Genomic DNA, 23,090 nt, shown 5'->3' on the forward strand with positions numbered 1-23,090 from the left:
TTTTCTCATCCTCTCCTCCCCTCTCCTCCCATCACTTTTCTCTCCTCTCTTCTTTCCTTCCATTGCTTTTCCTCTCCCCTACACTTCTCTCGTGCCACCTCTTCATCCTGCTCAATGGATGACATGTCTGGTGAGTATGCAGACCAAGAACTGGAACATGTTCAGCTTCCAGGAATTGTGTAGAGATCCTTGTGACATGGGGCGGTGAATTATCATGCTGAAAGTGAGGTAATGGCGGCGGATGAATGGCATGAGAATGGGCCTCAGGATCTGGTCATGGTCTCTCAGTGCATTCAAACTGCCATCAATAAAATGCCATTTGAATGCACTCTACCATAGGGCACTCTGTTCATAACATTGATATCAGCAAACCGCTGGCCCACAGGATGCCATACACGCTGTCTGCCATCTGCCCGGTACAGTTGAAACCGGGATTCATCTGTGAAAAGCACACTTCTCCACCGTACCAGTGGTAATCAAAATGGACCATTTGCCCACTGAAGTCGGTGACGACATCCAACTGCAGGTAGGTCAAGACCCTGGTGAGGACCACAAGCATGCAGATGAGCTTCCCTGAGACAGTTTCTGACAGTTTGTGCAGAAATACATTGGTTATGCAAACCAGTTTCATCAGCTGTTTCATCAGCTGTCCGGGTTGGCTGGTTACAGACCTTGGCTGGCGTGGTTACACGTGGTCTGCTGTTGTGAGGCCGGTTGGACATACTGATCTAAAACAAATGATCTAAACCAATGTTGGAGGCGACTTATGGTACAGAGATGAACATTCAATTCTCTGGCAACAGTTCTGGTGGACATTTCTGCAGTCAGCATAACAATTGTACGCTCCCTTTTATTGTCTCCAGCACAAGGTGCACTTGTGTAATGATCATGCTGTTTAATCAGCATCTTGATATGCCACACCTGTCAGGTAGATGGATTATCTTGGCAAAGGAGAAATGCTCAGGGATGTAAACAAATTTGTGCACCAAATTTGAGCGAAATAAGCTTTTTGTGTACGTCTAGAAAATGTCTGGGATATTTTATTTCAGCTCAAATACATTGGACCAACACCTTACATGTTGCATTTTTATTTTTGTTTAGTGTAGTTAAATAGTTTAGTGTAACCAAATAGCTACCCGGACTATCCGCACGGACCCTTTTTGCACAAACCTTTTGGATTTATCACATACGCTACTGTTAAAAATGTCCTGCAACAACTGGGTGATCAAATTAAGATCTTAGCTCCAAACTCACACATGTTTAGCACACACACACACATGGCCTTGCACACAAATGTCAACCGATCTGTGTAGCGGTTTGAGGAGCAATCGAATCTCTCCACTGGTTTCTACTCCGTTGGCCATGTTCAGTGGTGTTACAACCTCACTGCCACGCACTGACACATGCCTCTGAGGGCCTAGCTTCTGGAGACAGAAAGTCCTCCACCCATATCACTCCACACAGATACAGCACACCCTCCATCCTTCTGTATCAGTCCCCAGATAGCCTTTTATCTCCTCTATCCATCAACCCATGATGATCAGCAGAGAAGGCAGCCACACGTCAACTTTTTCCAATGGTGATGGAGAGAGTGGAGGGTGGAGAGGACGGGAGAAGAGAAGTTGGGGTGAGGAAGGGGATAGGTACAAGAAAGAGGAGGAGAGAGGGGTAAGGAGAGGTGAGATGGAAGGAGAGGAGGGGGCAGGGATAGTCTGGGACCAGAAATCGGACGGGACATTTAGAACACACCGGACCATTATTTTCTTCGAGGCCCCCATAACAGTCCATTTTTTCTTCGAGGCCCCCATAACAGTCCATTTTTTCTTCGAGGCCCCCATAACAGTCCATTTTTTCTTCGAGGCCCCCATAACAGTCCATTATTTTCTTCGAGGCCCCCATAACAGTCCATTTTTTCTTAGAGGCCCCCATAACAGTCCATTTTTTCTTCGAGGTCCCCATAACAGTCCATTATTTTCTTCGAGGCCCCCATAACAGTCCATTTTTTCTTCGAGGCCCCCATAACAGTCATTTTTTTCTTCGAGGCCACCCCCCCATAACAGTCCATTTTTTACCCTTGAAGCCAACATTATTAGTCAACTAACAATCATTCATGAAACAACAATAAAAAATTGACAGGCCCACTTGACTAAAGATGGGTCAGCAGATCTGGCATTCGTCAGAACGACCCTGTGGCCAGTCTTTTCCTGGGTGATAAAGTGAACAATGAAGGATGAGAGGAGAGGAGATGAATTTGTGAAAACAACTGTTACCTTGAAACCATGAAGCAATAATCAAATGTAAGCTTGCACCTATATAAAAGTGAAACATTTACAGTATGAAATGACGATTGAAATGTGCTTGGCAAGGATATGTTATGTATGCCAAGAATATTTGAACACAAACCGTATTGTGTCAATATTTGGCAATTAGACAGTAGGCCTCTAAGCCTGCAGATACTGTATGATGTAGTTAGAGGCGTGAATTATGTCTGTAGGCCTTTTTTTGAGAGAGCCTAGCAATGAGGCAGTTCTATTAACCTGAGCAGGGGTGCACTGTCACTTTTGTTTTGAGCAGACAAAACCATGGGCTTTGAATCTTAGGCCTGTGAGGCAGTCCAGTTCCAAAATGAATGCAACTACTTTTCAACCTGGGCAAACTCCTCCCACCGGTGTAACCTGTGCCAAGTAATTTGGACTTCCACTCAAGGACTAATGCCAAAGGTTCTAGTAGGAATAAAGCTTTGAGTTTACGTTTGAGTGCTTTCTGGATTGTTGGGTCTGACATTAATATTTGTATTGTTTACTGAGTCATTAATTTGTTAGTTTATGTATAAACCCTTTCTTTCGGTGCTTTGAGGATATCGCGGAATCTCAGACCCTCACAGTTAAGAGGTACGTTTTTGCTAACAGCTTTCTATTGGTCGATTCTGATATTTTTCTCATCTTTCTGCAGGTTTTCAAGTTCTGACATTTCTGCATTCTTCCTATCAAATACAGTATTATTGCCATGACCAAGTTCTCCAATCTTTATTGTTGACAAAACTATTTTTTATGCAAGTTTGTAACCAAATGATTGAGCATATTGTTAATTTAAAAGTAAAAAAATAGACATGCCAATCACTGATGGCCATTTTAAAGGGACATTTTACTCAAACTTGCGTTTTTTGCGTCTTCACAATCTTTGGCTTTGTACACAGGCCACGTTCCAAGAAACCTCAGAAACTCAGAACCTCTGAGCAACAATGTACGTACGTTCTTTTGCATAGAACTTCCTATTAGTTGATTCTGATACATTCCAAGTGGGAAACTCGGACAATTTTTCTACAATGTGTTTCCAAGTTCTGTGTTGTCTTGAAAAAAGTATTTTATCTTGAAAACTTTACAATTTCTGGGACCATATCAACCATATCAACCATATCAACAGTGGACTAATGAACAAAATACTAAAATATGTTTTTTGGAGTAAAATGTCCTTTCACTTGTTGGCCCCCTGCTAACAATTGGGGTTGTGCCCACCTTCGGATGAAAGAGAGAGGAAACAGATAGATTACCAAGCTTTTATTTTTCTCTCTACTCCGGATAAATGCAATTTGTCCAGGGTCCTTTAGCAAATTAGCTAGCATGTTAGCTAACTCCATTTCTTTCACTGATTGTGATTTACCTCTATATCTTTCTGCCTCTCTCTGCTACACATATTAGCCAACCAGACTGAATATTGATGATGATGATGATGATGATGATTAAGGCTAAATCACGTGTTAATCAAAATGTATGCTGCTGTGGTAGTACTGTTTAAACTAGGTATCTAGCTACACACTCAACCGGTGACAACATATCTCAAGCCAATAATGTTTGGATACCGGGCATACTGACGGAACATGGCAGATCAACAGGCGCAACCAAGGGATGGTGTGGCAAACATGACAACGACTTGGGGCAGTTGCGGGCAGTGTGTACCGAACAACAATGACAAAACATATACAAAATAAAATGTGTGGGAGGAAACTATACCACCAACCAAAAGGGCACTTTGGAGACTGGAAAGGCAAAGGGGGATATGCTCTGTTCAGGTAGAGCCCTATCTGTGCATGTGCCTGTCCTTTAAATACACTACAGATGCCAGAAGTATGTGGACACCTGCTCGTCGGACATCTCATTCCAAAATCATGGGCATTAACATGGAGTTGGTCCCCTCTTTGCTGCTATAACATCCTCCACTCTTCTGTGAAGGCTTTACACTAGATGTTGGAAAATTGCTGTGGGACGTGCTTACATTCAGCCACAAGAGCATTAGTGACGCGTGGAGATTAGGCCTGGCTCGCTGTTTGTGTTCCAACTCATCCCTAAGGTGTTCGATGGGATTGAGGTCAGGGCTCTGTACAGGTCAGTCAAGTTCTTCCACACCGATCTCGACTGAAAGAAGAAAGAACCTACCCCAAACTATTGCCACAAAGCTGGAAGCGCAGAATTGTCTAGAATGTCATTGTATGCTGTAGCATTAAGATTCCCCTTAACTGGGGCCTAGTACGAACCATGAAAATCAGCACCAGACCATTAGTCCTCCTTCACCAAACTTTACAGTTGGCACTATGCATTCGGGCAGGTAGTGTTCTCTTGGCATCCGCCAAACCCAGATTCCTCTGTCGGACTGCCAGATGGTGAAGCATGATTCATCACTCCAGAGAAAGAATGCAGGTCTAACGACGACAAGCTTTACACCACTCTAGCCGATGCTTGGCATTGCGCATGGTAATTCTAGGCTTGTCTGCTAATCGGCCATGGCCATGGAAACACGTTTCATGAAGCTCCAGGCAAACAGTTCTCGTGCAAGTGTTGCTCCCAGAGACAGTTTGGAACTCGGTAGTGAGTGTTGCAATTGACGACAGACGAGCTCGTGTGGCCTAATTAGACCTGCATTCTGTCTTTTAATTTATTTATTTTTACCTTTATTTAACTCGGCAAGTCAGTTAAGAACAAATTCTTATTTTCAATGACGGCCTAGGAACAGTGGGTTAACTGCCTGTTCAGGGGCAGAACAACAGAACGACAGATTTGTACCTTGTCAGCTCGGGGGTTTGAACTTTATGTTAGTGTATCAGTAAATGCAGGCCTAATTGTCACAAGAGGACAGACAATTTTACGTGTTACGCGCTTTAGCACCCTGCGGCCCTGTTCTATGGATTTGTGTGGCCTACCACTTCGTGGCTGAGCCATTGTTGCTCCTAGACATTTCCACTATAATAACAGCACTTACAGTTGACCGGGCAGCTCTAGCAGGGCAGAAATTTGACAAACTAACTTGTTGGAAAGGTGGCACCCCATGATGTTGTCACGTTGAAAGTCACTGAGCTCTTCAGTAAGGCCATTCTACTGCCAATGTTTGTCTTTGGAGATTGCATGACTGTGTGCCCAATTTTATACATCTGTCATCAATGGGTGTCGTTAAAATAAGCGATTCCACTAATTTGAATGGATGTCCACATACTTTTGGCCATGTAGTGTATTAAGGTTGAATAGTGGGAACCTGGTTACCGAGAAACCAGTAAACTATAATACATTATTTATATGAACAGCATGGCGAGAAATTGAACTGTTAAATTATATGCCGTCTCAAGCTCAGGGTAGGGACAGACAGCCCATCTCAATATGATTGCAGTTCTCAATGCATGTAAACCAATCATCTCATGATAACTTTTTTTCTTATGACAGTTAGGCCTGCATTTACTCCAGCATAGTCTATGCTACAGTAATATAAAGACAGAATGCAGGTCTAATTAGGCCACACAAGCTTGTCTGTCCTCAGTTGCTACACTCACTACCGAGTTCCACACTGCCTCTGGAAGCAACGTAGGCATAATAACAGTTCATTTGGAACGTCATGAAATGGGTTTCCATGGCTGAACAGCCACAAAACAAGCCTAAGATCATCATGCGCAATACCAAGAGTCAGCTGGAGTGGTGTAAAGCTCGCCACCATTGGACTTTGGAGCAATGGAAACGCGTTCTCTGGAGTGATGAATCAAGCTTCACCATCTGGCAGTCCGACGGACGAATCTGGGTTTGGCGGATGCGAGGAGAACGTTACCTGTCCGATTGCTATGTGCCAACAGTAAGGTTTGGTGGAGGAGGAATAATGGACTGGGGATGTTTTTCATGGTTCGGGCTCCTTAGTTCCAGTGAAGGGAAATCTTAATGCTTCAGCATACAATGACATTCTAGACCAGGTATTCCCAAACTGGGGTACACAAACTCCCAGGGGTACGCACAATGCCGTCGGGGGTACGTCAAATAAATATGTGATTCACATCTAAGAAAATACAATGTTTTTTTTTCTTTTTTTTCTTCACATTTTCAAACAGTCCGTTTATATTTTCCAACAGGGCTTTACATTTGGGTGAGGTTTTTTTCTCACCTGAGTAGCCTCGTTTCACTGCCCCAAAAAAAATTAAACCATCTAGTGTTCAGCAAAATAACAACACAATGTCAAATACAGGTAGCCTACTCAAATAATTAACATCCAATCACATTAACCGTTACTCAAAATTTACAGCAAATGAAATTGCTACAACTACAATACCTCTTTCGCTATCTGGCCTGGACCCTTTGTCGACACGGCGCCCCGCCGTACCACCACGACTGGTCGCTGACAGAACTCCTTCCGCTGCGCTCTCAACCGGCCTTTGACGGATGTCGGAGCAGACGCTTCTACTAACCCCGGCCTGCTAACTGTAAACGCTGTGTCTCCCGCATGCTAGTGTAGTAACGACTACCCCGCGGCTTCCCTGTTCCATCTATCGCTGTTCACTGGACCCTATGATCACTTGGCTACATAGCTGATGCCTGCTGGACTGTTCATTTATCACGAAACTCCATTTTGTTTATTTTGTTTGTTTATCTGTCGTCCCCAGCCTCAAACTCAGGCCCTGTGTGTAGTTAACCGACCCTCTCTGCCCATTCATCGCCATTTTACCTGTTGTTGTTGTTGTCTTAGCTGATTAGATGTTGTTGTCTTACCCATTGTTGTCTTAGCTAGCTCTCCCAATCAACACCTGTGATTGCTTTATGCCTCACTTCATGTTTCTCTCTAATGTCAATATGCCTTGTATACTGTTGTTTAGGATAGTTATTATTGTTTTCGTTTCCTGCAGAGCCCCTAGTCGCACTCAACATGCCTCAGATACCTCCTTTGTCCCAACTCCCACAGATGCGGTGACCCCAGCCAGCATATCTAGCGGGTCCAAAGATGCAACCTCTCTTATCATCACTCAGTGCCTGGGTTTACCTACACTGTACCCGCACGGACCCTGGCTAACAAGTTTAATCAGCAATACAAAATTTGGTTTAATTATTTATTTACTAAATACCTAAATAATCACACAGAATTACATCTACACAAAATGGATTGCACATTGATTACAAATTATGTCGTAAAAAAAACGTCCCTGGTGGACGGAACAGATACGACGGATGTTTACACAAAGAGAGGGGGTTGGGTTTGAGTGAAAGAGCGGGAAGACTGAGTAACAAAGGGAAGCTATGCTATCGTAAATACAGAATCTTATGCATTCTAAATAACTGCCCATTTGAAAAAGGAAAAGGCAATAAAAATGTACACTGAGCTGCGTTTCGATAGATTGGTCGTAGATGGTAGGCCAGGTTATACTTTGAAAAATGTCTCTGGTGGTAAACTGAATACGTTGTAGTATCGCTGTGTGTGTTAGACTGGATACGTTGTCCATCCTTTCCTAGCCCACGTTTACAGCTGCTGCACTAACGCAATGGCTAGGAGGTATCACTTCTTTAGTGAATAAGAGTTCAATGTTCATACCAAGTTGCCATACTTTAAGCTCATGCTATATTCTGGCTGGTATAGTCGAAATTCATCCTTCCGGCATGTAGGTCGTCACCTTCACATTGAAATTCGATGCTAATTTTCATCGGGCACTTGTTGAGGTTGGCTTAGTTCTGTAGGTGATCTTTGTCCTTTCAACATGGGGACCTCAAGTCTACATGTCCTTGGAACAGGAAGTTACATTTTCATAAAGGGGCTTATATAGTGTAGTGGCTTCCTTTCGTCTTTACCATAGCCACTGCCCAAGCCTGAAGCGGGGTTGTTTGGTACGCATACAGTCCACACTCAAGGTTTTCAAATGGCCAAACATTCGATGACATCCAGGGATATGGTGCAACAAAAATGTTTATTCTTCTTATATCTAACAAATAAATTATTCTCCAATCAACTTAAAGCATAGATTACTTAATATGGAAAATACATATTATGTCTGTATGTCTGTATGTCTGAATGGTCAAAAAACTATACCGCTCCTGCATCTAGCAAGGACTCCCTCTCCCGAAGGCCCAACTTCCTGCCTTTATCCTAACACACTTACCACAATACAATGAACAGGCAAGAGGGGGGGCCAAAAACTGAGTTACACTAACAACACTAACAACAAATGAATATATCTCAATCAGGTAAATATAAATCATAAAGGTACGTACCTAATATTTCATCATTTACATTAATATATTTACACAAATGTACATGGAGCTCCATATGTTCGGTCTTTTATACAAATATGTCCAAATCGGCTCTAACATATAGGATTGAGAGGGAGGGCCGTGTTTCATAGTTTACCACCAGTGTGGGGCGGCAGGGTAGCCTAGTGGTTAGAGTGTTGGACTTGTAACCGCAAGGTTGAGGATGCCTGGTCATTCTTTAAGAGTAACTTCCTCACCATTTTAGATAAGCATGCTCCGTTCAAAAAATGCAGAACTAAGAACAGATACAGCCCTTGGTTCACTCCAGACCTGACTGCCCTCGACCAGCACAAAAACATCCTGTGGCGGACTGCAATAGCATCGAACAGTCCCCGCGATATGCAACTGTTCAGGGAAGTCAGGAACCAATACACGCAGTCAGTCAGGAAAGCTAAGGCCAGCTTCTTCAGGCAGAAGTTTGCATCCTGTAGCTCCAACTCCAAAAAGTTCTGGGACACTGTAAAGTCCATGGAGAATAAGAGCACCTCCTCCCAGCTTCCCACTGCACTGAGGCTAGGAAACACTGTCACCACCGATAAATCCACGATAATCGAGAATTTCAAAAAGCATTTCTCTATGGCTGGCCATGCTTTCCTCCTGGCTAACCCAACCCCGAACAACAGCTCCGCAACCCCCATAGCTACTTGCCCAAGCCTCCCCAGTTTCATCTTCACCCAAATCCAGACAGCAGATGTTCTGAAAGATCTGCAAAACCTGAACCCATACAAATCAGCTGGGCTAGACAATCTGGACCCTCTCTTTCTAAAATTATCCACCACCATTTTTGCAACCCCTATTACCTCTCTTTCGTATCGTCCGAGATCCCTAAAGATTGGAAAGCTGCCGCGGTCATCCCCATCATCAAAGGGGGTGACACTCTAGATCCAAACTGTTATAGACCTATATCCTTCCAGCCCTGCCTTTCTAAAGTCTTTGAAAGCCAAGTTAAAAAACAGATCACTGACCATTTCAAATCCCACCATACCTTCTCCACTGTGCAATCCGGTTTCCGAGCTGGTCACGGGTGCACCTCAGCTATGCTCAAGGTGCTAATCGATATCATAACCGCCATTGATAAAAGACAGTACTGTGCAGCCACTGTGTCAATCACCGTATTCTTATCGGCAGACTCAACAGCCTTGGTTTCTCTCAAATGACTGCCTCGCCTGGTTCACCAACTACTTCTCAGACAGAGTTCAGTGTGTCAAATTGGAGGGCCTGTTGTCTGGACCTCTGGCAGTCTCTATGGGGGTACCACAGGGTTCAATCCTCGGGCCGACTCTTTTCTCTGTATATATCAATGATGCCGCTCTTGCTGCGGGTGATTTCCTTATCCACCTCTATGCAGAGGACACCATTCTGTATACATCTGGCCCTTCTTTGGACACGGTGTTAACTAACCTCCAAACGAGCTTCAATGCCAAACAACACTCCTTCCGGGGCCTCCAACTGCTCTTCAACACAAGTAAAACCAAATGCATGCTTTTCAACCATTCGCTGCCCGCACCCGCCCGCCCGACTAGCATCACTACTCTGGACGGTTCTGACTTAGAATATGTGGACAACTACAAGTACCTAGGTGTCTGGTTAGACTGTAAACTCTCCTTCCAAACTCACATTAAACATCTCCAATCCAATATTAAATCTAGAATTGGCTTCCTATTTCGCAACAAAGCCTCCTTCACTCACGCCGCCAAACATACCCTTGTAAAACTGACCATCCTACCGTACCTAGACTTCAGTGATGTCAGTTACAAAATAGCTTCCAATACTTTACTCAGAAAACTGGATGCAGTCTATCACAGTGCCATCCGTTTTGTCACCAAAGCCCCTTATACCACTCACCACTGTGACCTGTATGCTCTAGTCGGCTGGCCCTCGCTACATTTTCATCGCCAGACCCACTGGCTCCAGGTCCTCTATAAGTCTATGCTAGGTAAAGCTCCGCCTTATCTCAGCTCACTGGTCACGCTAACACTCACCCGTTGTACACGCTCAAGCAGGTATATCTCACTGGTCATCCCCAAAGCCAACACCCCCTTTGGCCATCTTTCCTTCCAGTTCTCTGCTGCCAATGACTGGAAAGTTTTGCAAACGTCGCTGAAGCTGGAGACTTCAATCTCCCTCAATAACTTTAAACATCAGCTATCTGAGCAGCTAACCGATCGCTGCAGCTGTACATAGCCCATCTGTAAATTGCCCACCCAATCTACCTACCTCATCCCCATATTGTTTTTATTTACTTTTCTGCTCTTTTGCACACCAGTATTTCTACTTGCACATCATCATCTGCTCATCTATCACTCCAGTGTTAATTTGCTAAATTGTAACTACTCCGCTACTATGTGTAACGGCTGTTTGAAGAAGAGAACCAAGGTGCTGCGTGGTCCGTTTTCATAATTTTTAATAAAACTGAACACTAGAACAAAACATAACAAAGCGGAACAAACGAAACAGTTCTGTCTGGTGCAGACACACAAAACAGAAAATAACTACCCACAAACACAGGTGGAAAAAGGCTACCTAAGTATGGTTCTCAATCAGAGACAACGATAGACAGCTGCCTCTGATTGAGAACCACACCCGGCCAAGCACACAGAAATAGAAAACATAGAACACAAAACATAGAATTCCCACCCCAACTCGCGCCCTGACCAAACCAAAATAGAGACATAAAAAGGATCTCTAAGGTCAGGGCGTGACACTATGGCCTATTTATTGCCTTACCTCCTCACGCCATTTGCACACACTGTATATAGACTTTCTTTTTTTTCTATTGTGTTATTGACTGTATGCTTGTTTATTCCATGTGTAACTCTGTGTTGTTGTTTGTGTCGCACTGCTTTGCTTTATTTTGGCCAGGTCGCAGTTGTAAATGAGAACTTGTTCAATTACGTAGGTACTTCTCCGAAACAGATGACACAAACAACTGGATTCGTTATCCCTTGCATGCCCTGCCTCCAGTCCACTTACCAATATCTGAACAAGAGAGCCTCATCAAAATTGCAACAAGTGGCTCTGTGAAAATTGAATTTAATCCGAAGCCACTGCCAGATTTCTGTATTGGGCTGCACTTAGAATAGCTTGCCTTGGCAAATCACACTGTTCAGACACTGATGCTCTTTTTTTAACCTTTATTTAACTAGGCACATGAGTTAAGAACAAATTCTTATTTTCAATAACAGCTTTGGAACAGTGGGTTAACTGCATTGTTCAGTGGCAGAACGTCAGATTTTTTATCTTGTCAGCTCGGGGGTTCGATCTTGCGACCTTACGGTTACAAGTCCAACACTTAGGCTACCTGCCGCCCCTTTAGGCTACCTGCCGCCCCTTTAGGCTACCTGCCGCCCCTTTAGGCTACCTGCCGCCCCTTTAGGCTACCTGCCGCCCCTTTAGGCTACCTGCCAATCAGGTACCTATGTGAGAGTGGATCGTCGGCCCTCACTAGCATGAAAACTAAATACAGGCACAGACTGTATGTGGAAAATGTTTTAAATAAAATCAAAATCAAACCAAATGTATCTATATAGCCCTTTGTACATCAGCTGATATCTCAAAGTGCTGTACAGAAACCCAGCCTAAAACCCCAAACAGCAAGCAATGCAGGTGTAGAAGCACGGTGGCTAGGAAAAACTTCCTAGAAAGGCCAAAACCTAGGAAGAAAGCTAGAGAGGAACCAGGCTATGTGGGGTGGCCAGTCCTCTTCTGGCTGTGCCGGGTGGAGATTATAACAGAACATAGCCAAAATGTTCAAATGTTCATAAATGACCAGCATGGTGAAATAATAATAATCACAGGCAGAACAGTTGAAACTGGAGCAGCAGCACGGCCAGATGGACTGGGGACAGCAAGGAGTCATCATGCCCGATAGTTCTGAGGCATGGTCCTAGGGCTCAGGTCCTCCGAGAGAGAGAAAGAAAGAGAGAAAGAGAGAATTAGAGAGAGCATACTTAAAGTCACACAGGACACCAGATAGGACAGGAGAAGTACTCCAGATATAACAAACTGACCCTAGCCCCCCGACATATAAACTACTGCAGCATAAATACTGGAGTGACACCCCGGGACAGGGCCAAACAGGCCAGTCAAGTTTTAAGACTGAGACTCTCTCCAATACAACCCAACATTGCAACAGTGGTGAGTTATTCACAATTTTCGTTTAACAAATAAGGTTTTATATGTAAGATGGTTAAATAAAGAGCAAAATTATTGATTATTATTATGTTATTATTTGTCCCCTGGTCCTGTAAGAGCTCTTTGGCACTTCCCATGAGCTGGGCTGTGACGAAAACTCACCCTCATTCTTATGTTTAATAAAATATATTGTATAGTGTGTGTGTGGCACGCTTACAATGACGGCAAAAAACAACATTTGAGAGTGCGCTGACCCTGGTGCTAGAGGGGGTACGCAGCTGGAGGTTGAATGTTTGAAGGGGTATAAAAAGGTTGGTAACCACTGTTCTAGACAATTCTGTACTTCCAATGTTGTGGCAACAGTTTGGGGAAGCATGACATTGCCCCCATACACAAAGCGAGGTGAATACAGAAAAGGTTTGTTGAGATCGGTGTGAAAAAACTTTACTGGCCTGCACAGAGCCCTGATCTCAACCCCATCAAACACCTTTGGGATCATTAGAACCCTGACTGTGAGCCAGGCCTAATCGCCCAACATCAGTGCCCGACCTCACTAATGCTCTCGTGGCTGAATGGAAGCAAGTCCTCGCAGCAATGTTCCAACATCTACTGGAAAGCCTTCCCAGAAGAGTGGAGACTGTTATAGCAGCAAAGGGGGGGAACCAACTCCATAGGAATGAGATGTTCGATGATCAGGTGTCCACATACATTTTGTCATGTAGTATCTGTCTGTCTGTCCGTTCATCCATCCATCCAGCTATCCATCTATCTATCTACGTATCTATCTACGTATCTATCTATCTATCTATCTATCTATCTATCTATCTATCTATCTATCTATCTATCTATCTATCTATCTATCTATCTATCTATCTACCTATATATTTTTGACCATGTAGTATATATATTGTATGTATTCCAATAACGCCTAGATGATGGGACGAATACATAAGCATTTCATTTACTTCCTGGTTTTTGTTGTAGGATTATTGGTAAACCACTCGATTGCCTTCCTAGTTTATGGGCAACACTGATAACCGCTGGGAAAAAAACATGATAAGAATGTTGCCTACTTATCCCTGATGGTTAACAATAACATATCCTGACATAATTGTAAACATTATTATTACTCTCTCTCCCTCTGTGAAAGGAATAAGTATATTTCATGATTTCATATGTCAAGAAATCAGAACCCACCAGCTTATGGGCTACACTGATAACCTTTGGAAAAAAACATCACAAGAATGTAACCTACTTATTACCAAGACACACAAGCAAAGAAATGGTCATATAGACAGACAGAGAGACAGAAAAAGAGACAAACACTGACATAGATAGATGCGTGCACACCACTCACCTATTCTGAGTATATTACTTGCTAATGTCCAGTCCCTAGTTAACAAAGTCGACGAAATTAGGGCAAGAGTTGCTTTCCAAAGAGATATACGGGATTGTAACATGCTTTGTTTCACGGAGACATGGCTAGCTGGGGACATGCTGTCGGAGTCTGTACAGCCAATGGGATTTTCAGTGCATCGAGCCGACAGGAACAAACATCTCTCTGGTAAGAAGGGGGTTTATGTTTAATGATTAACGACTCAATGTGTAATTGTTACAACATACAAGAACTCGTCCTTTTGTTCACCTGACCTAGAATTTATCACAATCAAATGCCGACCGTATTATCTCCCAAGAAAACTCTCCTCAGTCACAGCCATGTACCAAGATGGCCATCAAGGAACTTCACTGGACTTAATGCGAACTGGAAACCATATATCCTGAGGCTGCATTTATTGTAACTGTGGATTTTACAAAGCTAATCTGAAAACAAGGCTACCTAAATTCTATCAGCATATCGATTGCAGTACACGAGCGAGTAACACACTGCTACTCTAACTTCCACGATGCATACAAGGCCCTCCCCTGCCCTCCTTTTGGCAAATCTGACCATGACTCCATCTTGTTGCTCCCCTCCTATAGGCAGAAACTAAAACAGGAAGCACCTGTGCTTAGGTCTATCCAACACTGGTCTGATCAATTGGATTCCACACTTCAAGATTGCTTAGATCACGTGGACTGGGATATGTTCCGGGTGGCCTCAGACAATAACATTGACGTATAGGCTGAGTCTGTGAGTGAGTTTATAAGGAAGTGTTTAGGAGATGTTGTAACCACTGTGACTATTAAAACCTTCCCTAACCATAAACTGTGTATTGATGGCAGCATTCGCGCAAAACTGCAAGCACATACCACCGCATATAATCATGGCAAGGCGACTGGAAACATGAAGGAATACAAACAGTGTAGTTATTCCTCTGTAAGGCAATCAAAGAGCAAAGCATCAGTATAGAGACAAAGTGGAGTTGCAATTCAATGGCTCAAACACAAGACATATGTGGCAGGGTCTACAGACAATCAGGTATTGCAAAAAGATAACCAGCCCCATCGCGGACATCGACGTCTTGCTCCCAGACAAATTAAACAACTTCTTTGCTCACTTTGAGGACAACACAGTGCCACTTACACGGCCAGCTACCAAAGACTGTGGGCTCTGCTTCTCCATGGCAGACGTGAGTAAAGCATTTAAACGTGTTAACCCTCGCAAGGCTACCGGCCCAGATGTCATCCCTAACTGCGTCCTCAGAGCATGCTCATACCAGCTGGCTGGTATGTTTACAGACATATTCAATCAAACCCTATCCCAGTCTGCTGTCCCCACATGCTTCAAGTTGGCCTCCATTGTTTCTGTTCCCAAGAAAGCTAAGATAACTGAACTAAATGACTATTGTCCTGTAGCACTCACTTCTGTCATCATCAAGTGATTTGAGAGACTACTCAAGGATCATATCACCTCCACCTTACCTGTTACCCTAGACCTACTCCAATTTGCTTACCACCCCAATAAGTCCACAGACAATGCAATCGCCATCACACTGCACTATCCCATCTGGACAAGAGGAATACCTATGTAAGAATGCTGTTCATTGACTACAGCTCAGCATTCAACATAATAGTACTCTTCAAACTCATCATTAAGCTGTGCAACTGGGTCCTGGACTTCCTGACGTGCTGCATCCAGGTGGTGGAGGTAGGGAAACAACATCTTCATTCCGCTGATCCTCAACACTGGGGACCCACAAGGGTGCGTTCTCAGCCCTCTTCCATACTCCCTGCTCACCCACAACTGCGTGGCCATGCACACCTCCAACTCAATCATTAAGTTTGCAGATGACACTACAGTGGTAGGCTTGATAACCAACAACGACAAGACAGCCTACAGGGAGGAGGTGAGGGCGATGTCAGGACAATAACCTCACTCAATGTCAGCAAAACAAAAGAAATGATCGTGGACTTCAGGAAACAGCAAAGGGAGCATCCCCCTTATCCACATCGACGGGACAGCAGTGGAGAAGGTGGAAGGTTTTAAGTTCCTCTGTGTACATATCCCTGACAAACTGAAATGGTCCACGCACACAGACAGTGTGGTGTAGAAGGCGCAACAGTGCCTCTTCAACCTCAGGAGGCTGAAAAAATGTGGATTGTCACCAAAATCCCTCACTAACTTTTACAGGTGCAATTGAGAGCATCTTGTCAGGTTGTATCACCGTTGTAAGGCAACTGCACCGCTCACAACCGCAGGGCTAGAGGGTGGTACGGTCTGCACAACACATCACCAGGGGCATTTCAAGGCATTTCATGGTCCTGGAGTGGCCTAGCCAGTCTCCAGATCTCAACCCCATAGAAAATCTTTGGAGGGAGTTGAACGTCCGTGTTGCCCAGCAACAGCCCCAAAACATCACTGCTCTAGAGGAGATCTGCATGCAGGAATGGGCCAAAATTCCAGCAACAGTGTGTGAAAACCTTGTGAAGTCTTACAGAAAACGTTTGACCTCTGTCATTGCCAACAAAGGGTATATAACAAACTATAACTTTTGTTGTTGACCAAATACTTAATTTCCACCATAATTTGCAAATAAATTCATTAAAAATCCTACAATGTGATTTTCTGGATTTTTGTCTGTCATAGTTGAAGTGTACCTATGATGAAAATTACAGGCCTCTCTCATCTTTTTAAGTGGGAGAACTTGCACAATTGGTGGCTGACTAAATACTTTTTTGCCCCACTGTATATATATATATATATATATATATATATGTATATACTGTATCCTTCACTATCAATTCTTTACCATTTATTGTACCTTAGCCGCTCTGTCACTGCTCATCCCATCCATATATTTTATACTTGTGTATATATATTCTCATCCCATTCCTTTACCAGATTGTGTGTGTTCAGTTTTGTTGTGGAATTGGTTAGATATTAGGTTTTTGTTGTGGAATTGTTAGATATTACCGGTTAGATACTGCTGCACTGTCAGATCTAGAAGCATAATCATTTTGCTACACTCGCGACAACATCTGCTATTTAGATAGATTTGTTATGCTTCACCCCTATGCAGCATTGTGATCATTTTTTGTTTAGGATATACTCTAGAATTATAGAACACCTCGGGGCAAATTAACTGCCCAGTGTACATAGTTCAAACACATTAGGCCTTCAAACCCTACCACACAATCAGTTGTAATGATAGTATTGACGAAATTCTTTACACTATTTGAAACGGGTTTCAAAGTCTGTATGCTCAGTTTCCTGTTACATTTCAAGTGGGTATTTTCGTTCTGACCAAAAGGCGGCACTCAAGGGCGCATCTTGGAGTGTCTATCTCCAAAGCAGCATCACCTGTGAGCGTGGACTGCCTTGCCTTGCCTTGCCTCGGACGGTGTATTATGACTTTTGGACAGGACACGCTACTTACTTTGGACGCCACATCACGGGGTAGGATTTACATTCAATAGTCCTGACCCGATTTAAAACCACATAAAAAAAATAAGCTGATAGTCGAGCTATGTAGAACTGTTTTCCATGCTAGATAACGGGTCACTACAATATTTATCATTCTCATCATTGGGAAAAGGCGACGACGTCTAATGACCAATGTCGTCATCCCACCTCCTACGAGCGCAGGCTCCGGTTGGATACCGGACCTGTCGATCACGGGCTCTCCCAAGTTCGGTTGCCCAGCAGCGTTTCTGATGCCCAATTTTATGGACGAAGAGGAGTAGTCTCAAAAACCAGATCATAGGCAACAGCCGAAGCGTTTAAAAATTGTGGGAGACTAGAAGAGGAGTATATAGATGACATGGGCAAGGGAGAATAGCCTCTGCCTGTGCTTTACTAGGGTATAGCATTTCTTTAATATTATGTATTATTATTTATAATATTATAAATATCTCCATATTCTGCGACACCTTGCATTGAGCAAAGGTTCATTTCGACATGATGCGCCATGTAAGGGCAGAGGAGGACGATGTTAGTACGGTGTAATAACGAAGAAGAGCTCACGAATGGAATAACACTGCTAGCCAGTGCATCGCAGATAGCAACATTGTAGCGTTCATCCATACTGCATCTCTCCTGAATGTGGATGTTATTGTTTCGCGAGAGCTTGCGTTTCGCTTGGACCGGGAACGCTGACAAGGGTCGGGACCTGTTCGGGAGCATTTCGGTCAAATGCAGCGACTGAGAGAGCAGCAGTACCGACGATTGGGGCACGTGAATGTGCACATGGACCTCTGAGAGGAATCCCGTGGATCTCGAAACGAACCGGCACATTTAACGTTTCATGTTTAGTCTAGGCCTCCTCCTCTCACCTGGCACCCAGCGCGCTGTTCTGTTCTCAACGCAGGTATTTTGTTGATAGCGTTTTATATTTCTCAACTGGGTCTTTAAATTAGCCAGAATAGGTTATGAGGATGATGCCAGCTGATATCGAATCACTTCTCTGGGGAATATAGGAAAGCGGTCCAACTGATCCATTACCATTAGCCAAATGACTTCTCCAGATTACGGTTTCATCAGTGTTTAACGATTAGGAACGGAACGCGTGGAGTTTAGATATGACAGTTGGTTATTACGGAGTAAGGTGAATCAGGCCATTTCTACAGTGCCACATAATAAACAGAGAGCACACGAGAGCAACCCTATAATGCTACGTACGACGCGCGGGTGTTGATTTGGATAGATCAAACTCTCTAGTCTATTTGGAAATGCGCATGTACAATCTAGAACTGTGACTCGCTCTGTTTAGTGTTTACTATGTCATGGAAACTCACTGCACGCTGTCGTGGGAGCGAAAGTAGTAGCATAATTATTTAGCCGCGAATTGGCAGCCTTTAGAATAGAAACACGTCTATTTTACAATTGTACGTTTTCTGATTTTTTTCTGTGGAAGCCGCTCAGCTGTGCCCTCGAATTCGCCTTAATCTGGAGCATGATCCTCGTGTGAGAAATCGTTGAAATAATCAGCGTCGGGGTGTCAACGAGGCTAGAGCGAGTAGGAGATTTGGCTAGATTATCGCTGGACTGCTATTTTGTTCCCTTGGTCGAACACTGACCGAACCGCGGCTTCTGATCTGCCGCCTTTTCCCTGCCCAAACTGCCACCGCAGAGCGCCTGTAATGCGATTTGGGGACCCTTTCTTCGTTTTTTTCTAGGAGTTTGTCTCTGTGGACAACGGTTCTCTTGCAGAGTAAGAACGTAAATAATAGCTCATTTACAATTGCTAAAGTTAGTCTATAAGCAATGACATGAAGCGAGTCTGGAGCGCTATTTTACGGTCAAATTTGGAGCATCAGAGAATGCGTTTTTTTCATTTAGAACTCAACTAAATTCACTGTTGGCTTTAGTGTCGGACAATGGATACACCACGGATGGACTAGGGGACTACACCTCGATCTCATCCAAGGAGTACCGGTTAGACACGATTACTTCAGTAACCTACTCCTCCAGAACCGCGGACGGTTAGTTCGGTTAACGAGCATCAGGCATTCTCCCCATTCTGCAGCCGGTAAACGGATGATGTTTGAGCGAGGATGCTGCGCTTCCCCGTGAAGAAAATTCGGAAGCAGTTCAAACTCCTTCTGCTGCTTGTGCTACTCACCTTTGCCGTGTGGTTCACCTACCTACACATCAATCAGGGCAAAGCTATCAAACTCCACTTCAACTACGGCAAAGGTATGATGCATTTAAAACTACCTTTCATGTGTGCAGTTGTGTTTTTGAGTGAAGTGGTAAGTGAAGTCATGTTTCATAGGGTTTGGCTTTTATGAACTTTGTACAATGTGAATTGGAAAGATGTATTTTGATTTCTAAACAATATGCAGTGCTGCTGGTGTTGTGACTTCTGTGGTTGTTTTTCCCTAATATCCTGGTTGCTTGGTTGTTTGTCACTTAGTGCCGAAGAAGTATAATTTTGCAGGAGTAGAAATAGTACCGAAAACAACATCTCCTCAATAATGACCAATACACAGTCAAATCGCAAGAGTTAATTCAACTTGTATAGGGTCACATGTAACATTATTTGGGGGTTTATATGGTCCCACCCCCATTTTGTGTTAACAATACTCTGGTCACGGCATATTTTGGGAGTTAAAACTACACTAGCCAAAAAATGGAGTAAATATCACACTGACAGAGTTGCTTAATTTAACACACTGACCTGCCATTTTATTATTTTCAGTGTTGCTTTTAATCAACTTCCTTGCCATTTTACACTTTTCTCTGTTGTTCTGAATTAACAATCAACTCCAGCAGAGTTCACTTCTCTTTCAATTTACTTCCTTTGAGTTAATAGGGTGTAAAGTCTTATTTTAATATTTATTAATGTTTTACATTGTGGTGGTTTGCAATGTGATATCCAATGTCTACTAGATCCAACTTGCATGAAAACATGCAGCACTTTTATACAACCCACAACATGCAATTAGAACGCCTGTCAGAGTAGGGAAGAAATACAGTACATGGAGACCACCTACACCAGTGGCGGGTTTAGGTATAGGCGACATGGGCAGACGCCCAGGGCGGCATCTTGCCGGGGCTGGCACGGGGCGCCCACACAAAAAACAATCAGGATGGTGACATTTGCACGATCGGTTTTCTATCGCTCATTTGCACGTCACGTCAATGATATTATGTCACTGTGTGGGACTATGGGTCAATTAACCTCGTCGGAGTGGGCGCCCTGATTCTTGTTTGTGAGCGAGGCAGGGTACTGCCTGGGAAGGTCTCCCACTCAGAAGTACGAGATGGGAAGGGGGGCGGGGGTAGGTTGATCTCAGGTCTCCCCACTGGAAGCCCGAGGTAGGGGTAGTGGGGGAGTCTATCAAATAGCGCACCTCTAACTTTGTACAGTACTAATGCAATTAGTAAAATCAGTCACATATTGAAACCAACAATAAAAACATTCAACCTGCAGCATGCTGGGATATACAGTTTTTACAATGAGGCCCCTCCCAGCCTCACTGAATACAAAGTATTCTTGATGGAATGAAAAATACTCCGTCCCAATCAACTACAGTTATCAACACTAACTCCAGGGAGCGTATCACTCTCTTGAGGGTTAAGATAACTCCCAGTAGAGTCAATTCAACCCTAACACTGTGATTTGAACTATCCTTGATTTACTGTGTACCTTTCCTCTCTCTCCAACCTCACCTATGGGCCCTGGTAAAAAGTAGTGCACTAAATAGGGGAATATAGTGCCATTTGGGACGCAACATGGCTGCGTAGCGAGGCCAAGCCAAAGTGCAATGTGCTGCAGCCAGGTCGAAATAAGAGGCTGTAGTCTCATTAATAATGAACAGGCGGATCATGGAAGCAGCTACAGAGGTCATGACATGCCAATCACATGGGAAAATGTGGGAAAAACACCACCCACTCTTTTTCAGTCACCCAACTAGAAACCTAAATCCAATGACAGGGTTCAAATAGTTGTTGATTTCAAGTTGAGTTCACATTAGTTGGCAACTCAATCTAATGTAAATCAAAACAACATGTTGAACTCACATCTGTACCCAGTGGAAACCGCTGGCTTGTCACAGCTGTGTACATTGCTTTTGGTGGCTCGACATGTTCCTTGTGAATGATGTAAAGTGACACCTTGTGATTATTGAGTCCTTGACATGTGTGTAACACCCGTATTGGTATAGGCTAAGTGCAGTGGAGACCAGTGGAGACCCTTTCCTTCTGATGTTCTCTGGCTGAGCGAGGGTTTTTCCCTGTGCTAGAGCCTACTGATGATGACAGGGCTGTGTGTGTGTGTGTGTATGTCGCGTGTGTTTGAAAGGCCGGTGGGCTTGTTGCTGCCTTACTGAAGGTGAGTGGGCTTTAGTTAAATGACAGGGGTTGGAGGGGCTTAAATTGTTCAAACAGATTGGCAGGTTTTGCATTCTTGCTATACTTACAGTTCCGTATTCACAACACTTGACTGTTTTCAAATGTTGTTGTGTTACAGCCTGAATTTCGATTTTGTGTCACTGGGTTGCACACAATACCCGATAATGTCAAAGTGGAATTCTGTTTTTAGAAACAAAAACAATTATAATGTGAAATGTCTTCAGTCTAAGTATTCAACCCCTTTGTTTTGGCAAGCTTAAACAAGTCAGGACAAAAAATGTGCTTAACAAGTCACATAAGTTGAATGGACTCACTCTGTGAGAAATAATAGTGTTTAACATGATTTTTGAATTACTACTTAATCTCTGTACAACACACGTACAATTATCTTTAAGTTCCCTCAGTGGAGCAGTGAATTTTAAACACAGATACAACCACAAAGACCAGGGAAGTTTTCCAATGCCTCGCAACGAAAGGCACCTATTGGTAGATGGGTAAAAAAAAGCAGACACTGAATATGCATTTGATCATGTTGTAGTTATCAATACAGCCAGTCACTACAAGGATATAGGCGTCCTTCCTAACTCAGTTGCCAGAGAGGGAAAAAACGCTCAGGGATTTCACCATGACGCCAATGGTGACTTTAAAACAGCTACAGAGTTTAATGGCTGTGATTGGAGAAAACTGAGGATCAGGGCCTAAAATGAACACCTGCCACCCACCAAATGCGGGTAGATTTTGGCAAAGGCGGGTAAGAATGTCTAACTCACCAGCCACGTTGGCGGGTGGTCACACACAGGGCTCTACAATGCGAGCATTTCTCACAAATAGTCAAAAGTCAAGTGTGAGCCATGTGTGAGTAGTGATTTATAGCAAGATAAATGCTGCAGTAGATGTTTTCAAATGATTTCTACCGTTTTGCTTCATATCTGGTGATGCACAAAGAAATAGGACTGCTACTGTTATAGCTATCCCACCTCGCGCAGCAACACTGCCTGCTGGGGGACTTTGTTCACTGTGAATGAAATGTTGAAAGATTTGTTTTTGGAAGCAATGGCGCACAGGCATAAAAGTTGGTCTAACTACTGAAGTGAGATATTATCCTCATGTTTCTTGGATATTTACATTGTTTTGTTCAAAAGTTAGGTTGTTTTTAAATGTTTGAATTAGTTTCCACTGCT

The 23,090-nt window shown here is 43.6% G+C and overlaps 1 protein-coding gene across 1 annotated transcript in view; it reads left to right on the forward strand.

Moving 5' to 3' along the window:
• Window positions 1-17,819: 17,819 nt before the first annotated feature.
• Window positions 17,820-23,090, forward strand: part of b4galnt4a (beta-1,4-N-acetyl-galactosaminyl transferase 4a) — a 493,079-nt gene continuing 487,808 nt past the window's right edge. Inside the window, exon 1 of the mRNA XM_064930637.1 lies at window positions 17,820-19,749. Coding sequence (XP_064786709.1) covers window positions 19,608-19,749 — 142 coding nt within the window. The 5' untranslated portion in view covers window positions 17,820-19,607. The remainder of the gene's footprint in view (window positions 19,750-23,090) is intronic.

Source organism: Oncorhynchus masou, chromosome 22 (assembly GCF_036934945.1).
Source record: "Oncorhynchus masou masou isolate Uvic2021 chromosome 22, UVic_Omas_1.1, whole genome shotgun sequence".
NCBI classification, from domain to species: domain Eukaryota; kingdom Metazoa; phylum Chordata; class Actinopteri; order Salmoniformes; family Salmonidae; genus Oncorhynchus; species Oncorhynchus masou.